This window comes from Macrotis lagotis, chromosome 1 (assembly GCF_037893015.1).
Source record: "Macrotis lagotis isolate mMagLag1 chromosome 1, bilby.v1.9.chrom.fasta, whole genome shotgun sequence".
In the NCBI taxonomy this organism is placed as follows: domain Eukaryota; kingdom Metazoa; phylum Chordata; class Mammalia; order Peramelemorphia; family Peramelidae; genus Macrotis; species Macrotis lagotis.
In genome coordinates, this window is record NC_133658.1 from 684,290,569 (window position 1) to 684,308,741 (window position 18,173).

At 32.9% G+C, this 18,173-nt stretch overlaps 1 protein-coding gene across 3 annotated transcripts in view; it reads right to left on the reverse strand.

The window, feature by feature from the left end:
- AGPS (alkylglycerone phosphate synthase) overlaps positions 1-18,173 on the reverse strand; it is a 156,582-nt gene that overhangs the window by 86,456 nt on the left and 51,953 nt on the right. For all 3 annotated transcript variants that reach the window (XM_074215634.1, XM_074215632.1, XM_074215633.1), the window contains exon 8: positions 1,935-2,015. In XM_074215634.1, the coding sequence (XP_074071735.1) occupies positions 1,935-2,015 (81 nt within the window). The remainder of the gene's footprint in view (positions 1-1,934; positions 2,016-18,173) is intronic.

Consider the following 18,173-nt stretch of genomic DNA (forward strand, 5'->3'; position numbering starts at 1 on the left):
TGCTTAAAAAAAAGTGATTCAAGCAGCAGTGCTGAGAGCAAAAACTGAGTTACGATAATTCAGCCATAGAATAATAGTCCCTAATAAAAATTTGGATGACATACTGATATACATACATTAGATTTACAATACTCCAAGAGAACATAACATTGAATTTGGGGGGGGGGGTCCTAAACAAAGGAAAATTATATGACCTTAATAGCAAAATTCTTCCTGGGGAAAAACCGTGTGTGTGTGTGATACATACATATATAAAGCACCACATAAATGCTGGACATTATTGTTATTATCACCCAATTCAATAAAATTAATCAAGATTTAGCAAAGTCTTTAGATAAAGTAAACTTCCAAATTCATCTCGAAAACTTGTAATTTATAATGTTAAGCGTTATATTCACATTTCTTACATGTATCAAAAGCAATGAACTTTATACATGAAAATCTTGGGATAAATTGAAATTTATGCTGCCAAGCTATTATCCTGCCATTTAAAATTTTCTAGAAGAAATAACTCCTGAAAATTTAGCTTAAGCTCCTAAAAATTAAAGGGTGAACCTTGAAGTTGAAAATGAAGAACATTAAAGTCTAATGTAGAATATCAAGTACAATCAAAAGTTGCTGGAGACGGGATATTATGGCCTACTTAAAAAAAGAAAGTTCAACACTGGCATTTAAGAAAATAAGCTAGTAGATAAAATAGCTCAAGTTTCTAGACTAGGAAAATGTCACTTAAGTTTCAAGGAAATGCATTCTGTGAATTTAAATTTTAACCTTTTTAAAAAAATGAAAACTGGGAAAGGTTAAAATACTATATCAAATGATATCATAAAAGAGATAAAATCAGAGACATGAAAGGTCATCCTTTGCATTCAAAAATTACTGTATTGGTAATGTATCAGTATTCCTGATGAAAAGAATAACTGTAAAAATTCCAAAGTTCAAATACAGGAATCAAGAGAAATAAAAATGGTAAAAATGAGGGAATAAGCTAAGGCACTGATCCAAGATAAAATACTTACATTCTATTAAGAAGAAATGATATATGTCCCTTCTGAACCCTGTCATCATCAAGGTCATAAAAGGAGTCTAATTAGACTGAAAACTAGGAGTGATTCTGTTTTGTTTATAATTTTGATGACCATAAAGAAGGAGTGGAAAGGAAGGGGAAGAGGCAGGGAAGAAAAAGAAAAAGGAAAATTAGAGAAAATTACTTCACAAAGAAGGTACACATATATAAAAATATATAAAAATAAGGGGAAGGAGATGGAGATGGAGGAAGCAGCTGACACTTCAACCTTGCTCTCAGTTGAACTGGTCAAAAGTGTACACACCAAAGAGAGAGAAGAAATATATTTCATTTGACAAGGAAACAGGAGAGAAAGAGAATAAAAAAGGGGGATCACAAAGGATGATTTAGGGAAGGATTAGTCTTAAGAAAAACAAACTCTAGGGATATACAAAATACTTGCAGCTTTTTTTGAGTTGGTTTTCAAAGAGTAGGAACATGAAGGAAAGTTCATCCACTGGGGAATGGATGAACAGATTATAGCTGTTAGAATACCATTGTGTAGTAAGAGAGGATGAAGGGGATGGATGGTTTCAAAGAACTCTGAGGAAACTTAATTGAACTGAAACAAAGTGAACAGAACCAAAAGAACAATTTATACAAAGACAACAATATTATAAAGAAAAATAATTTTGAAAGATATAAAGAAGAATCATGATTCCAACGAATTAATGAGGAAGAATGCTTTTTACCTCCTGATAGAAATGTTAAGGACTCAGACAGCAGAATGAGATACATAAATTTATTTTGCTGAACTGCATATGTTTGTAACATATACATGCTTTTTTTTCATTCTCAAATTGGGAGAACAGATTTTTGCTGATTGAAAAAAATAAAAGTGATTGTTTTTTAAAAAAAGGTACTATACCTGTCTCTCTAGCTCCTGGCCTGTTATACCAGCTTCCACATGAGCAGTCAGATTGTTTTCATCAACCCAGAGGATTCGATTCTGTTAAGAAAGGAAAATGGATGGAATTTCTATAATTATTTACTCACTTAAATAGTTCTGTGGGAATATAATTTCTCAAGCAGGATAAGGCAGAAAACTGACCAGATATTATCAATATTATATATTCCTCAGTTTCTTCCTGTATTTGAAAGACTCTGCTTACTCATACCTATTAAATCTTCCTGAAAGACAGTTTTATGTTACTAAATTACAATTTCCTGACAAATAATGAAGTTATCTTTTCAATACAAAAAGCATGAGAACAAACCACTTCTCTTTAAAATTTATTTTTATTGACAGTTTATATCATATTCATTCTTGAATTTAAGTTCCTCTAAATCTAGTGAGCCATCCCTTGTAACAAAGATTAAAAAAGAAAAAAAAAAGGACCTCAGTCTGCCAAGATCTGCAGTGATCCACAACATTTCCCCCCTGCAATGAAGGGAGAGAGGTATATATATATATATTTTCACAACTTTTCTCTGAGACCAAATTTGAGAACACTTACTTCATATTCTTACTTCATGCATCCAAGATTTCATTAGCATACCTTCACCATCAACAACCCCTAGAATTTGGCCTACTAAGAAGTCTGGCTTAAAAACTATGGCAGTAAATCTGCTGATCTTGGGACACTCCCAAACACTTAAATTAATCTCAGATGAACCATATTCAAATCATACCAAACAACTTGCCTGCTTGAAACTGTCAAAGTGTCTGTCCTGCAAGCAGAGTCCTTGAAAATCACCATGATTGTACTGATGATATGAACAAAACTTAAATGTTGTTAGCTCTAATACTACCATCCACAGGATTAAAGTTAGCTGAGACAAATCTATTTCAATGTTTTCTAAGGTTGCTGAACTTACAAACCAAATGATAACAATCAATCCAAAGAAACCAACCAGGGGACAATGACAAAAGGCCAACTTCAATTCAGGTTTTCCCTTCCCTTAACCAACCACACTTTAGGCAAAAAACCACTTAAATGAGTTCAGAAGTTTAAGTTACCTAAATGTATGCTTTTAAACCATTTTATTCATCTCTTCTTGATTCACTACAACATTCTCGATAATGCTTTTGCACATACACATACATGTATACGTGTGCACATACACACAAAAAATAACCACATATGAGGTTAATTATACCTCCAATATTAGAAAGGTATGGTATAAGGTCATGAAATATATAAATGAATTTAACAATTTAAATGAAATGGGAGAATATTTAAAAATTATAAACTGCCTAGATTAACAGAATAGGAAATAATATTTGAATAAACCTATTTAAGAAAAAAAAGAAACACAGGCCATAAATCAGTTTGCCTAATTAAAAAAGCATCAGAATCAGATGGATTTACAAGCAATTCTATCAAATAATCAAGGATCAAACAACTTCAATATTAAATAAATTATTTGGAATAATAAGCAAAAAAAGTGTCCTACCAAACTCTTTTTATGAAACACATATTGGGCTGAAACCTAAACCAGGAAGAGCAAAAAATGGAGAAAAGGAAAATATAAACCAACATGTAAGGAATATGGATGCAAAAATCCTAACTAGAATATTAGCTAGTAGGCTAAAACAATGTATTACAAAGATTAATCATTATGACCGAGTAAAATTTACACCAGGAACATATGGATAGTTTAATATAAGGAAAAGCAGTAACATAACTGATTATATCCTAACAAAGATAGCAAGAGTCATTTTACTATATCAGTACATACAGAAAAAGTTTTCAACAAATTGCAACACTCATTCCTATTAAAAAACACTTGAAAGCATGAGTATAAAAGGATTTTTCCTTATAATGAAAAGAAGCATATCCTAAAACCATCAGCAAGCATTATTAGTAACAGGGATAAGCTAGAAGCCTTCCCAATAAGATCAGGAAAAAACAAGGACACCAAATATCACCAACATTATTCAATATTGTATTAAAAATGTTAGCAATAACCATAAGAGAAGAAAAATAAATTCAAGGAATCAGAATGGGCAATGAGGTAACAAAATACTTATAAAATCCTACAGATTCAACTAATAAGTTAGTGGAAACAATTTTAGCAATGGAACAGGATATAAAATAAAATTACATAAATCATCAGAATTACTATATAACCAACAAAACCCTGGAATAGTAAAAGATACATCACTTAAAATACCTGTAGCAGCCTAAAATACCAGGGAGTGAGAGTGTGTGTATGTATGTATGTATGTATGTATGTGTATGTATGTATGTGTATGTATGTATGTGTGTGTGTATATATATATATGTATGCATATCTGCCAAGAAAGACCCAGGAACTGTACGAATATTATTATAAAACACTTTTGTACAAATAAAGTTAGATTTAAATAATTGGAAAAATATTGTTCATAGGTGGGCAATCAATAAAATAAAAATCTGAATTCTACCTAAATGGATCTACTTATTCAATCACACTCCAATTAAATTAGCAAAAAGTCATTTTATACAGCTAAAAAAAAATTAACAAAATAATTCATTTGTAAGACAAAAAGGTCAAGAATATGAAAGGAATTAATGAAAAAAAATGTAAAGGAAGTCTAGCAGTACCAGATCCCTAACTGTATTATAAAGTATAGCAATTATCAAAACTATCTAGTACTGGTTAATAAAATAAAAAGGTGGGGGCAGCTAGGTGGTGTAGTGGATAAAGCATCAGCCTTGGAGTCAGGAGTACCTGGGTTCAAATCCGGTCTCAAACACTTAATAATTACCTAGCTGTGTGGCCTTGGGCAAGCCATTTAACCCCATTTGCCTTGCAAAAAAGAAAAGAAAACAAACAAACCTAAAATAAATAAACAAAAAGGTGGAGTAATGGAACAGAATAGACATATTATTAGAGTAATTTTGTGTCTGATAAAAATTTAAGCTTCTAGCATAAGAATTCACTATTTGGTAAAAACTGAGGGGAAAACTGAAAAGCAATCTGCAATATTCCTATGAATCAAGAAATAGTTCTATCTATCAGTGTCAAATGTGGCCTTTTCTAGTTTGGAGTGGGGAGGGAGAGAGGAAGTTTGGAATTTAAACTGTAACAAAAAAATTAAATTAAAATTTTAAAATGAGGTCATCTTAAGCAGGAATATATGCAAAAAGGGTATAAGGGATCCAGGAGAGAAAATGGATGGACAAGTATTTCCTTTCCTTCCTTTTCTTTACAAGTCAGAGCCAACCAGAACAAATATCTGCACTGCATAACTATTCACAAAGCCTGGATAAGAAGAGACTCTCTTCTTTGCAATGAGTTGGATGAATATCAGGCTTTGCCATCTTTCCTGTCACTGCCTCCTGATCCTTTGGGATTTAACATATCTCAATATCTACCTAAACCATGAAAGCATGTCATCAGATCTTTGATCAAGTACCATCTTGGGCCTTGCCATTAGACCTAAATGAACCCTTAGGACTTCCATCAGCTCAGGGGCTAAACTTTCTTTTATTTGTATTACAGAATGAACACCCAGAGCCCAAGGACGATTTATCTTTTTAGATTCGAATAGAATATTTAAGACAAGGCATGGTATATAGTAAATGCTTAATAGTTGTTTATTCATTCGTCCATCAAAATTAACAGTGGCTCTTTCCCCTAAAAATAAATACATGTGTTAAATCTCCCAATCTTAAAAGAAACAAACAAATCAAATATCACTTTCCCATAAACAGAATATCCTATCTTCATCTATTCCATGCTCCTATACTCTGACTTTACCTTCACTGTTAAAGGTGAAAGAGAATTTATACTTCGTGACTATATTTTTTTTACCAACTCCCAATCTCTTTCAAAATGTCTTTCATCCACCTATTATACTAAAATTGTTCTCAAATTCTATTTTTTTCTCTACATCATTATCTTCCAGAATTTTTTTAAACAGTTGAAATTAACACCTCTTCTTGATATTTTTCTTTCCCGGTCTTCCATGACACTGTTCTCTCTGATAATTCTCCTTCTTTGCTAATAGCTCTTACTGCCCCATTAGTGGCAGTATCTCACAAGTTTTTGTCCACAGACTTCTTCATTCTATACAGATTTCTTCTTTCTATATATCTTTCCTTGGCAATCTCATCCATTCCTGTCATTTCAATGATCACCTTTTAGTAAATGACTCCCAAATTTATCTCTGTTCTAAATTCATCCATGAACTCCAGCTTACTATTTCCAACAAATTTTGGACATATTTACCTGAATGTTGTACCATATCCTATAATTCAATAGCTCCAAAATTGAACTCAACATATTTGTATCCATCTCATTCCCCTTCTAGATATTAAGCTCACTGAAAGCAGTAATATAGCTTTATTTTTGTAATCTTAGTCCCTTCCACATAGTAGAAACTTAAGAGGTTTGCTGAACTAAATATTATAGCTTATATTATTTGATCTCTGAGTCAGTTGCTTCATCCATATAAAGATGGAATTAGACTAGATGATTTCTAGGGTGTCTTTCAACTCTAAAATTTCGTTTCCATGTCAGTCATCCAAATAAAACAAACCAAAAAAAGAATCTTGATTTATCATACATAACAGAAACAGTCTACAATTATACATGTCAGACTGAAAATGCTCAATTTTGGCTAAAGATAAAATTACAGGTTTTTAATATATATTCAAATAAATTTAAATTAAGCATATACACTTATAAGTAATACTATGAAGTTTCAAAACATGAAAACAAGTCAATTTAATGTATTTACAAATTTTAGAAGACCAAGATATAAATGTTCTAAAATTCCAAGTTTTGGCTATAATTCAACTGCTTGCACAAAACTTGATCCTGTTTCTTTAAATAGGACTTTTATTTAAAAATTAAATACTGCCAAAATGGTAGAGAGAAGTCAGAAAATTGCCTGAGTCTTTCCCAAGTTTCCCCTAGAAACAAAATTAGATCAACCTTCTAAACAGATTCTGGAGCAACACAATCTACAAGAGCTCAAGGTAACACAGAAGGAATTTAGGAAAGGTCTTACTCTCTTGGGATAAGTGGGAGTGCAGCCCAATGTAGACCATATCTGGGCAAGCCTATGGGAGGAGTCTTTTAGCCACAGTACAGATCAATTCCCCAAGGTCCTTCAATCCTGCCTCAGGTCAGTGGAACAGTTCGCCAGCTGTGAGACCTTCAGAAGCAGTGAAGAAGGCAAACTACCAGCCTGAGAACCCCAGAACAACAAGCACAACTAAGTTGGGCCAACCCAGCAGTAGGCAAGACATAAGACCAGGAGGCCCCAGAAAACTAGTAAACAGACCCCTAACCTCCAGTGCAAGAAGCTTAGAACAGTGTCTCCTGTTCCCAGGATGAGACCTCAACTTTGAAAGCCACAAAATAGGTAAAAAATTGAACAAAAAACAGAAAGAGCCCTGATCATAGAAAACTCCTTGGGTGAGGAGGAAGATCAAAACACAAATTCAGAAGAGGACAACTATGTCAAAATGCTTATATGTAAAGCTTCAAAGGGGAATATGAATTAGTCTTAAGTTCAGAAAGCTTTGGAAGAGCTCAAAAAAGAATTTTAAAAATCAAATAAGTGAGGTAGAAGAAAAATTGGAAAAGAAATGAGTTATTGTACAGTCAATAGCTTAGAACAGGGAACACAAAAATTAACTGAAGAAAACTATTCCTTAAAAAATAAAAATTAGTCAAATAGGTTGGAGAAGATCCCCTCAGCAGTAACATTAAATCAAGGTTCTAAACAGATTTCAGAACAAAACCCAAAAAAGGACAGAGTGGAACAACTTTTAGATATCTTGGAATGACTTCAATAAAGGTTTGTCTCACTCAGGTGAAAGGGGAGCACAGTCTAACAAAGGATGATGCAGGAAAGCCAGCCACAGGCTCTAAAGTCACAGCACAGATCAGTAACTGAAGTTTTTAGTTCCCAGTTCTGCAGGGCAGCAGCATAACAAGACTGTTGTGGGAGTTTCAGCTCTAGCCTAGAAGACATAATGTGAGCCCCAGAATCCCAGCACAGCTGGTATGACTAGGCTGTGTATAACTAAGCCCAGTACACTGGGCAAGCTAGCTGCACCTGAGGCCCTGGCACAGAAAGTGAGCAGGCACCTAGTCTCCAGCACAAGAAGCTTAGGCAAGTGCCTTCTCTCTGCCTCTGAAACAGAGCTTTATTTTAAAAACCACAAATTAGGTTAAAAAAAAAAAATGACTAAGAAACAGGGGGCGGGGGAAGCCCTGATCATAGAAAGCTAATATGGTAACAAGAAAGAACAAAATGCCACTTCAAAAGAGGAAAGCAGTGGCAAAAATGCCTATATGTGAAGCTCCAGCATGGAATATGAATTGGTCTCAAGATCAAAAAGTCCTCCTGAAAAGCCTCAAAAAGAATTTTAAAAATCAAGTAGAAAAGCTGGGCAAAGAAATAAGTATACAAAAGTCAAGAGTTTGAAAAAGGAAACACAAAAATTAACTGAAGAAAAGACTGCTTAAAAAATACAACTGATTAAATGGGGGGGAAGCCATTGAAGAAAAACACTCCTTTAAAAAACAATCTGTCAAAAGGAAAATAAGATAGAAAAGTTAACTGAAGAAAATAATTCCATAAAAATTAGAATTGGGCAAGTAAAAGCTATTAATTCTGAAATAACAAGAATCGGTCAAACAAAATCAAAAGAATAGAAGAAAATGTAAAATACCTTATTGAAAACACAAGTGACCTGGAAAATAGATCCAAGAGAGATATTTTAAGAATTATTGGAAAACCTAAAAAAAAAAAAAAGACTGGGGTGGCTAGGTGGTGCAGTGGATAAAGCACCGGCCCCGGAGTCAGGAGTACCTAGGTTCAAATCCAGTCTCAGACACTTAATAATGACCTAGCTGTGTGGAACTTGGGCAAGGCACTTAACCCCATTGCCTTGCAAAAACTTAAAAAAAAAATTATTGGACTACCTGAAAGTCATGATAAAAAAAAATAGAGAGCCTAGAAAACATCTTTCAATAAATTATCAAAGAAAGCTGCTCTGATATTCTAGAACCAGAAAGTAAAAGTTATTTAAAGAATCCAGCAATCAACTCCTTAAAGAGATACCAAAATGAAAATTCTAAGGAATATTATAGTCAAATTCCAGAATCAGATAATGAGAAACTATGCAGGCAGCCAGTAACAATTCAAATGCTAAGAGCCCCAGTCAAGATTACACAGGACTTAGCAGATTCAACATTAAAAGATCATAGGATCTGGGATATGATATTTGGGGGGGGGGGGGCAAAGGAACTTGGATTACAACCAAGAATCAACTATGCAACAAAACTGAGCATAATCCTTCAGGGGAAAATATGGACATTCAATGAAAAAGGTGAGTTTTAAACTTTCCTGAAGAAAAGACCAGAGTTGGAAAGAAAATCTGATCTTCAAACAAAAGTCTAAAGAGATGCATAAAAAAGATAAACAGAAAAGAAAAAAGAAAATGTTACTCAATAAGATTAATCTGCCCTTGTAGGCAGGATACTTATAACATGAAACTTTTAACTCTTGAAAACTATAATTTATATAAAAAAGTATACTTAGAGGGGACAGGCATAATTTGATTTTGATGTGATGATATACAAAATTAGGACATGGAAAAAAATGAATGTATTAGAAAAATAAGAAAGGGAGAGGCAAAATAGGGTAAAATGCATCACATGCAAAGGCACAAAGGATCTATTACTATAAAGGGAAAAGAGGGAGGGAGGGAGGGAGAATTACCTGAATCTTGTTCTCATCAGATTTGGTTCAAAGGCCAAATAATATATATACACTCAGGTATAGAAATGCATCTTATCCTACAGGGAATTAGGAAGGAGAAAGGAGAAATAAAAGGGAAACAGGTGATTAATGAAGGGAAGACAGAAGAGAGGAAAGAAATGGAGTGGTAAAGGGGAAAGAAAACAGAAAGGGACTGATAGACGGAAGAGCACACTGAGCAAAACACTGTGAGGAGAGATTGGGCAAAGAAGAGACAAAAGTGCAAACAAGGGAAATAAAGGATGGAGGTATATACAGAGTTAGTAACCAACTGTGAATGCAAACGGGATGAACTCTTCCATAAAACAGAAACAGAAAGCAGAGAGAATAAAAAACAATACTGCAATTTTGTTTACAAAAAAACATGCATAAAGCAGAGAGATACAGAGTAAAGGCAAAAGACTGAGCAGAATATATTGTGCTTCAGCTGAAATAAAAAAGCTAGGGTAGCAATCTTGATTTCAGACAAAAGAGCAAAAACAAAATCTAATTTAAAAAAAAATAAGGAAAAAACTACCATGTACTAAAAGGTATCACAAAAAATGAAATAATAACAATACGCACCAAGTTGGATAGCATCCAAATTCTTAGAGGAGAAGTTAAATGAGCTACAGGAAGAAACTGACAGTAAAACTAATCTACTGAGGAACCTCAACCTCCCTCTCTCAAGAAGTAGATAAATCAGGGGGTGGCTAGGTGGCGCAGTGTATAGAGCGCGTGGATAGAGTGCCAGCCCTGGAATCAGGAGTACCTGAGTTCAAATCCAAACTCAGATACTTAATTAATTACCCAGCTGTGTGGCCTTGGGCAAGCTACTTAACCCCAATTTGCCTTGCAAAAATCCTTAAAAAAAAAAAAAAAAAAAAAAAGGTAGAAAAATCTAACCACAAAATAAACAAGAAAGAAGTTAAGGAAGTGATCAGAATTTTAGAAAAGCGAGATAATAGAAAAATTAAAAGTCAGACATCTGGAAAATACTGAATGGGTAAAGAAAGGAATATATCTTTTTTTCTCAACAGTATATGACTTCTATACCAATTCTAACTATGTATTATGTCATAAAAATTTCACAATCAAATACGGAAAGACAGAAATATTAAAGGCATCCTCAGATCATGATGCAATAAAAATTACATGTAATATAAAGAGTCATGAAAAGATAGACTAAAAATTAACTGGAAACTAAATAACATAACCCTAAAGAATAAGTGAGCAAAGAATCATAGAAATAATAATTTCATCAGAGAACGCTAATAATGAAAAAAATACCAGAATTTACAGAATAGAGTCAAAGATGCCCATAGGGGAAATTTTTTATCTCTAAATGCTTACATGAAGAAATGGTGAAAAAGCAGATGAAAGAATGGGAAAGCAATTAAAAAAAACTAGAAAAAAAAATTAAAAATCTCCAATTAAATACCAAAAAAATCAAAGGAGAGATTAAAAATTGAAAATAAGAAATCTACTTAACAAATAAAACTCAGAGTTGGTTTTAGGAAAAAACCTTAGCTTTAGCAATGAGAAAAGAAAAGGACATTGAAAGAATTAAAATAGGAAAACAGGAAACAAAACAATCACTCTTTTGCAGATGATATGATGTACTTAAGAGAATTAATAAAAAAACTACTTGAAATAATTAACAACTTTAGCAAAGTTGTAAGATATAAAATAAACTGGAAGAAATCATCAGAATTTCTATATATTACCAACAAAGTCCAGCAGCAAGACACAAAAAGAGAAACTCCACTTAAAATAATTACAGCATGGAGAGGATGTAGGAAAACAGGGACACTAATGCATTGTTGGTGGAGTTGTGAACTAATCCAGCCTTTCTGGAAACCAATTTGAAAATCACCCAGAGGCAACAAAACTTTGCAAACCCTTTGGTCCAGCAATACCCATACTAAGACTGTATCCCAAAGAGATCACAAGAAAGAGCAAAAAATTCACATGTACAAAAATATTTATAACAGCTCTTTCCATAGTGGCAAAGAATTGGAAATTAAGGGGATATCTATCAATTGGGGAATAAACAAATTGTGGTATATGAATGCGATGGAATACTATCATTCTGTAAGAAATCATGAGGGACAGGACTTCAGAATAGTCTGGAAAGACTCAGATGAACTGATGCTGAGTGAAGTGAGTAGCACCAGAAGAAAATTGTACATAACTAATAACAACATTAGGTGATGATCAACTATGATGGACTTATATATTTCAACAGCACAATACAAAAACAATTCTAAGAGACTTGTGCTGGAAAATATCATCCATATTTAGAGAATTTAAATACAAACTAAACCTTCAATTTTTAAAAGTTAACCTCTCTCTCTCTCTCTCCATATATATATATATATATATATATATATATATATATATATATATATACACATATGAAATGTTTTTTCTAATATTTTCCCCCATTTTGATTTGATTTTTCTTTCACAACATGATTAACATGGATCTATGTTTAGCATGATTATACATGTTTAGCCTTTATTAGTTTGCTTTCTACTGGGGCAGAGGAAGGGAAGGGAAGGAGAAAAATGTAAAATTCAAAACTGACAGTAAAACTATTCTAGTGAGGAACTTCAACCTCCCTCTCTCAAGAACTAGAAAAATGTAACCACAAAATAAACAAGAAAGAAGTTAAGGAAAAATGACTGTTGAAAAGTACTATTGCATGTAGTTGGAAAAATAAATAAATAAATAAAATGTTTTTTTAAAAAAATACAAGAACTCTCTCAAAAAAATTGTATAAAATATAAAATATTTGGAAATCAATCCACCAAGACAAAACCAAGAACTATTTGAACCTGTATTACAAAACACATTTCACACAAATAAAGTCAGATCTAAACACCTAGGAAAACATCACTGGTTCATGGATAGTCCAAGCTAATAAAATAAAAATGACAATTTTACTTAAATTAATCAATTATTCAGTACCACACCAATTAAACTTCTATAAACTAATTTTACAGAGTTAGAAAAAATTAATAAAATTCATCTGAAAGAACAAAAAAAAATCAAGAATATCAAGGGAATTAATGGGGGGGGATGCAAAGGAAGGTGGGCTAATCATATCAGATCTAAAACTACATTGTAACATTGGCAATCATTAAAATTATATGGTACTGGTTAAGAAATAGAATGGTGGATCTGTGGAATAGAATAGTAGATAACTCACAGTAGTGAATCACTATAGAAATCTACCTATTTATAAACTTGGGATAAGAACTCACTATTTGACAAAAACGATTGGGAAAACTATAGGTCCAAACTAGGCATAGGACCAATTTTCACACCCTATAACAATATAAGGTTGAAATACAAGATTTAGACATAAAGGAGATATCATACGCAAATTAGGAGAGCGAATTTATGACCAAACAAGAGAACATTATGAAATAGAAAATGGATGACTTTGATTATATTAGAAAGTTTTTGCACAAAAAACACAACCAACATTAGAAGGAAAACAGGAAGATAAATAATTTTATAGTAATTGTTTCTGATAAAGATTTCATTTTTCAAATATATAAAGAACCAACTCAAATTTAAAAGGACCCATTCCCCAACTGATAAATGGTCAAAGGATGAATGGGCAGTTGTCTGATGAAGAAATCAAAGTTTCCTATAGGGGAATGAAAAAAATGCTCTAAAAATCTCAACTGGTTAGAGAAATGCAAAGTAAAATAACTCTTGTGATCATCTCTCAGATTGGCTAATATGGCAGAAAGGGAAAATGATAAATGTTGGAGATGTGGAAAAACTGGAACACCAAAGCTTGCTGTTGGAGTTATGAAGCCAATCATTCTAGAGAGCAATTTGGAACTATGCACAAAGGACTATAAAATTATGTATACCCTTTGATCCAGCAAATCCAGGAGATTAAAGCAATCAATGTATACCATGGAAACTACCAAGTCTGCATCCCAAGGAAATCAAAAAAAGGGGAAAAAGAATCACATGTACAAAAATATTTAATTACAGCAGATCTTTTTAGGACAGCAAAGAATTAGAATTGGAGAGAATGCCCATAAATTGGAAAATAACTAAACAAGGTGAGTAGGTGGATATCAAAAAAAAACCTGGAAAGATTTAAATGAACTGATGGTGAATGAATGAGCAGAACTAAATATTATAAACAGTAACAACAACAATGTACAATGAAGAACTGTGATAGTTAGCTCTTTTCAGAAATACAATGATCCAAAACAATTCCAAAAGACTCAGGATGGAAAATGCTATCCACTCTAGAAAAGTTTTTTCTCTTTTCACTTTTCTCTATTTTCACTTTTGTTCTTTCTTGTGGTTTTTCCCTTTTGTGATTCTTCTTTCACAACATGATTAATGTGGAAATATGTTTAACATGATTGTACATATATAACCTATATCAGATTACTTGATGTCTTGGGAAGGGAGGAAGGAAAGGAGGAAGGGAGAAAACCTTGGAACTCAATCTTATAAAAAATGAATGTTAAAAACTATCTTTACCATCTTGGAAAAAATAAATTGTATTAAATAAGAAAAAAGTTAAAAACAAACTTTTAAACATTTAAAAATACAGAAGGGGTACCTAGTCTTTTCTGCTTTTTCCTTCAACTCTTAATTCATCTAATTTCAATGTTGACTTTTCCAAAATTATTTTTTAATTTTTTTCTGCAATCTGAAGTAATCTCATGTACCTTTATTTCTAAATTTTTAAAGGAAAAATATAACATGTCAAGGCTATAACTAGCCTTACAAACAGGGAACATTCTTCTATTTCTTTTATGGTAAGTATCTATTCTCAAAATTCCTATAATTCCTATAATAAAATCTTTCCTTTTATTATATTATCTTAAAAGTGAAAAACTTTGGTTTTTTTCCCTTAAATTTACTTCCTTGTTTGCTCTGGCCATGCCACACCACTACTGAGACCATCACTTCTCTACCTCTTCCCAGTAAGTAACCTAGACTACTCCGCTGTTTCTCGACTCCAATGGACCAGTTTTTCCCTTTAATTACTGAACAATTCAAGGCAAATGACAAAACTTTATTCATTTAAAAGCTTCTGCCCCCCCCAAAAAAAGACAAAAAAAGCAACTTCCCTAACAACACCACAAATTCACAAAGGATATAATATGCAAGGTTACCCTGAAAACTCTTTGGTTTTCAAGGTTTCTCACTTATAAAATGAAGCAGACATCATCACCTTCAAAGTTCCTTCAAGCTCTAACTCTATGAAGTCAGGGTATTCTTTTTAACCCTACAAGTCAAAGAACATGAGAATGTTTTGGAAATGTTTTGGACTAAGCTCACCTAAAACAAAGTTTTTATAGCTTATAATTATAGTCCCACATATTGTCCTACAAAATTAGTGAAGTCAACGAATACCTCACTATTATTGCTTCTTTATATCTAATTTTCTAAAGATGCAGTTAATGACATTTTAGAGTCTGGGAGAAATCATAAGTAAACTCAATAATACATATTAAGTTCTCTTCAAGTAGCATATTTCTCAAGACTTGAATTTAAAATGACAAGAGCTCTAGTTAATCAGATATTTAAGATCAAATGCTAAGACTACAAACTTGTCAAGGTAATTTAAGTTTAAATTAGGAGTTAGCAGACAAGGAACCAAAAAATAGGGGTCAAATCTAGCTACTTCAGTGAATCTGTACAGCCTGAAACTGAGAATATTTTTTTCACATTTTTAAATAAAGTGTTAATGTATTTAAAAATATAAAAATCATTCTTAGCTCAGCCATACAAAAACAGGTAGCAGGCCAGATTTGTTAACCCTGGGCTAAATGATGAATAATTTTAATAAGAAAGATGGGGTTTCTCCATACTTATTCCCCATAATAATGGTCATAACAGACTTTAGGCCAAAATTTTTATATATTGATACCAATCCAAACCAGGCAATCAAATGTAGTGAAGCAGTATCAACAGATAGCTATGATTTGAGAAAAGAAAACTTGTAAGCAGGTTTCAATGTGGGCTCTCAAACTTCTGCTTTAGTTCCCATTTAAAGGAGACTCTTGATAACATTAGATGGAAGGCAACACACCAATTGGCAAATGGTCAAAGGATATGCAAAAGCAATTTACAGATGAGGAGATTAAAGCAACCCATAGTCATATGAAAAACTGTTCTAAATCATTACTTATTAGAGAAATGGAAATTAAAGCTTCTCTAAGGTACCACCTCACACCTCTCAGATGACGAATATGACCATAAAGGATAATGATCATTGTTGGAAAGGTTGTAGGAAATCTGGGACACTATTACACTGTTGGTGGAGCTGTGAACTCATCCAACCTTTCTGGAGAGCAATTTGGAACTACTCCCAAAGGGCAACAAAATTGTGCTTACCCTTTGATCCAGCAATACCACTACTGGATCTATACCCTGAAGAGATGATGAAAAAGGGTAAAAACATCACTTGTACAAAAATATTCATAGCAGCCCAGTTTGTGGTGGCAAAGAATTGGAAATCAAGTAAATGTCTTTTAATTGAGGAATGGATTAGAAAACTGGTATATGTATGTCACGGAACACTACTGTTCTATCAGAAACCAGGAGGGATGGGAATTCAAGGAAGCCTGTGATGCTCAGTGAGATAAGCAGAACCAGAAAAACACTGTACACCCTAACAGCAACATGGGGGTGATGATCAACCTTGATGGACTTGCTCATTCCATCAGTGCAGCAATCAGGAACAATTTAGGGTTGTCTGCAAGGGAGAATACCATCTGTATCCAGAGAAAGAACTGTGGCGTTTGAACAAAGACCAAGGACTATTAACTTTAATTTAGGAAAAAAAACTAATATCTTATTGTCTGATGTCTCTTATACTTTATGTTTCTTCCGTAAGGATATGATTTCTCTCTCATCACATTCAATTTGGATCAATGTATACCATGGAAACAATGTAAAGACTGGTAGATTGCCTTCTGTGTGGGGGCGAGGGGGAGGAAAGTAAGATTAGGGGATAAATTATAAAACTCAAAATAAATAAATTCTTTAAAAAAAAAAAAAAGGAAGGCAACATAGATCTTCCTTATGTTCAAAAAATAAAGAATGAAATGCCATGCAGCAATACTTACCAAAGTTATGACTTCTGCAAAAAAATTAAATATAAAACCACTCACAATTGACTCAATCTTTACAAACAGTTCAAACTCATAGTTTATTTTTTAGCAGTAATAAGAAGTGGGTCTTTCATTTTGTTTAACTGATACCTGCTAAGTAACATTTAGAATCTTCTGGTCTCACATATCTAAAATTTGTATAGTACCTGTATTAGTTATTCTAACAAAGAGAAGGTAGAGGAAACATTATCTGAACTGCAGAAACACAGAAATTTCAGGACTTGAACTACAAAGGTTATAAGCCCTCGAAAGAAAAAAATAACTTCTGATCAAGTGCTTTCTTTCTTAATCCCCCTTGCATACCACCATCCCACAGTCCTTGACCAATGTCTTCCTCAACAATAAGGACAAAATCCATTCTGGAACAATGGAAAAGAACATTAGATATGGAATGAAAGAATCTGAGTTCTAGTCCCAAATGTTTTACTACTTGTATGGCCTTGGGCAAGTCATTTAACTCCTCTAGCCCCCATTTCCTTGTCCATAAAATGATGTCATTTACCTTGGTAAAATTTGCAAAGCAATTTATAAACATTTGATCCTAACAAACAACCCAAGATATTAAGAATTATCTTCATTTAATCACTGAGGAAACTAAAATTAGGTTAAATGAATTGTTCGTGGCCACTGGCTAGTGTCAAAGAATGTATGTAAACCCAGACTTCTTCCAACTCCAAAACAGTATTTTTTTCTTAAGACATCATGTTAAAATATTCCCATATAGCAGGCATTTTTAGAGAACTTTAAAGGCAAGGGAGGATGGTGGGAGTTTACAAACATTAGACCTTAGATACTAAAAGACAACATCAAAATTCAACAAAAGATCACAGATATGTAAGTTTCATAATATTTTATACTAATATTTGGTCACTTTATAATGATAATAATCATAATGAACTAGTATTTATAGTGACTTACAGATAAGGAAACTGAAACTAAAAATTAACTAACTTGCCAAGATTACGAAGCTACTCTGTATCTGATCACAGGATGTCTGACTAAGCCCAGTGTTTCCATGATACCAACTAGCTACCTCTTAAGGCACAAGTCTATGTACATACTAGAAGGTAAACTCATTAAGAAAGATTTATGTCATCATTTCCTCACACTCAATGTCTCAAGGAAAATATTGCTGTCACTGGCACTCAAATATAGAGATATCTGATGATTTACAAATTAGCTAATTGCATCAAGTAGAGAACACTCAATTACAATTAGCAATAACCAGAAAAACCATTAAGTCCTCAAA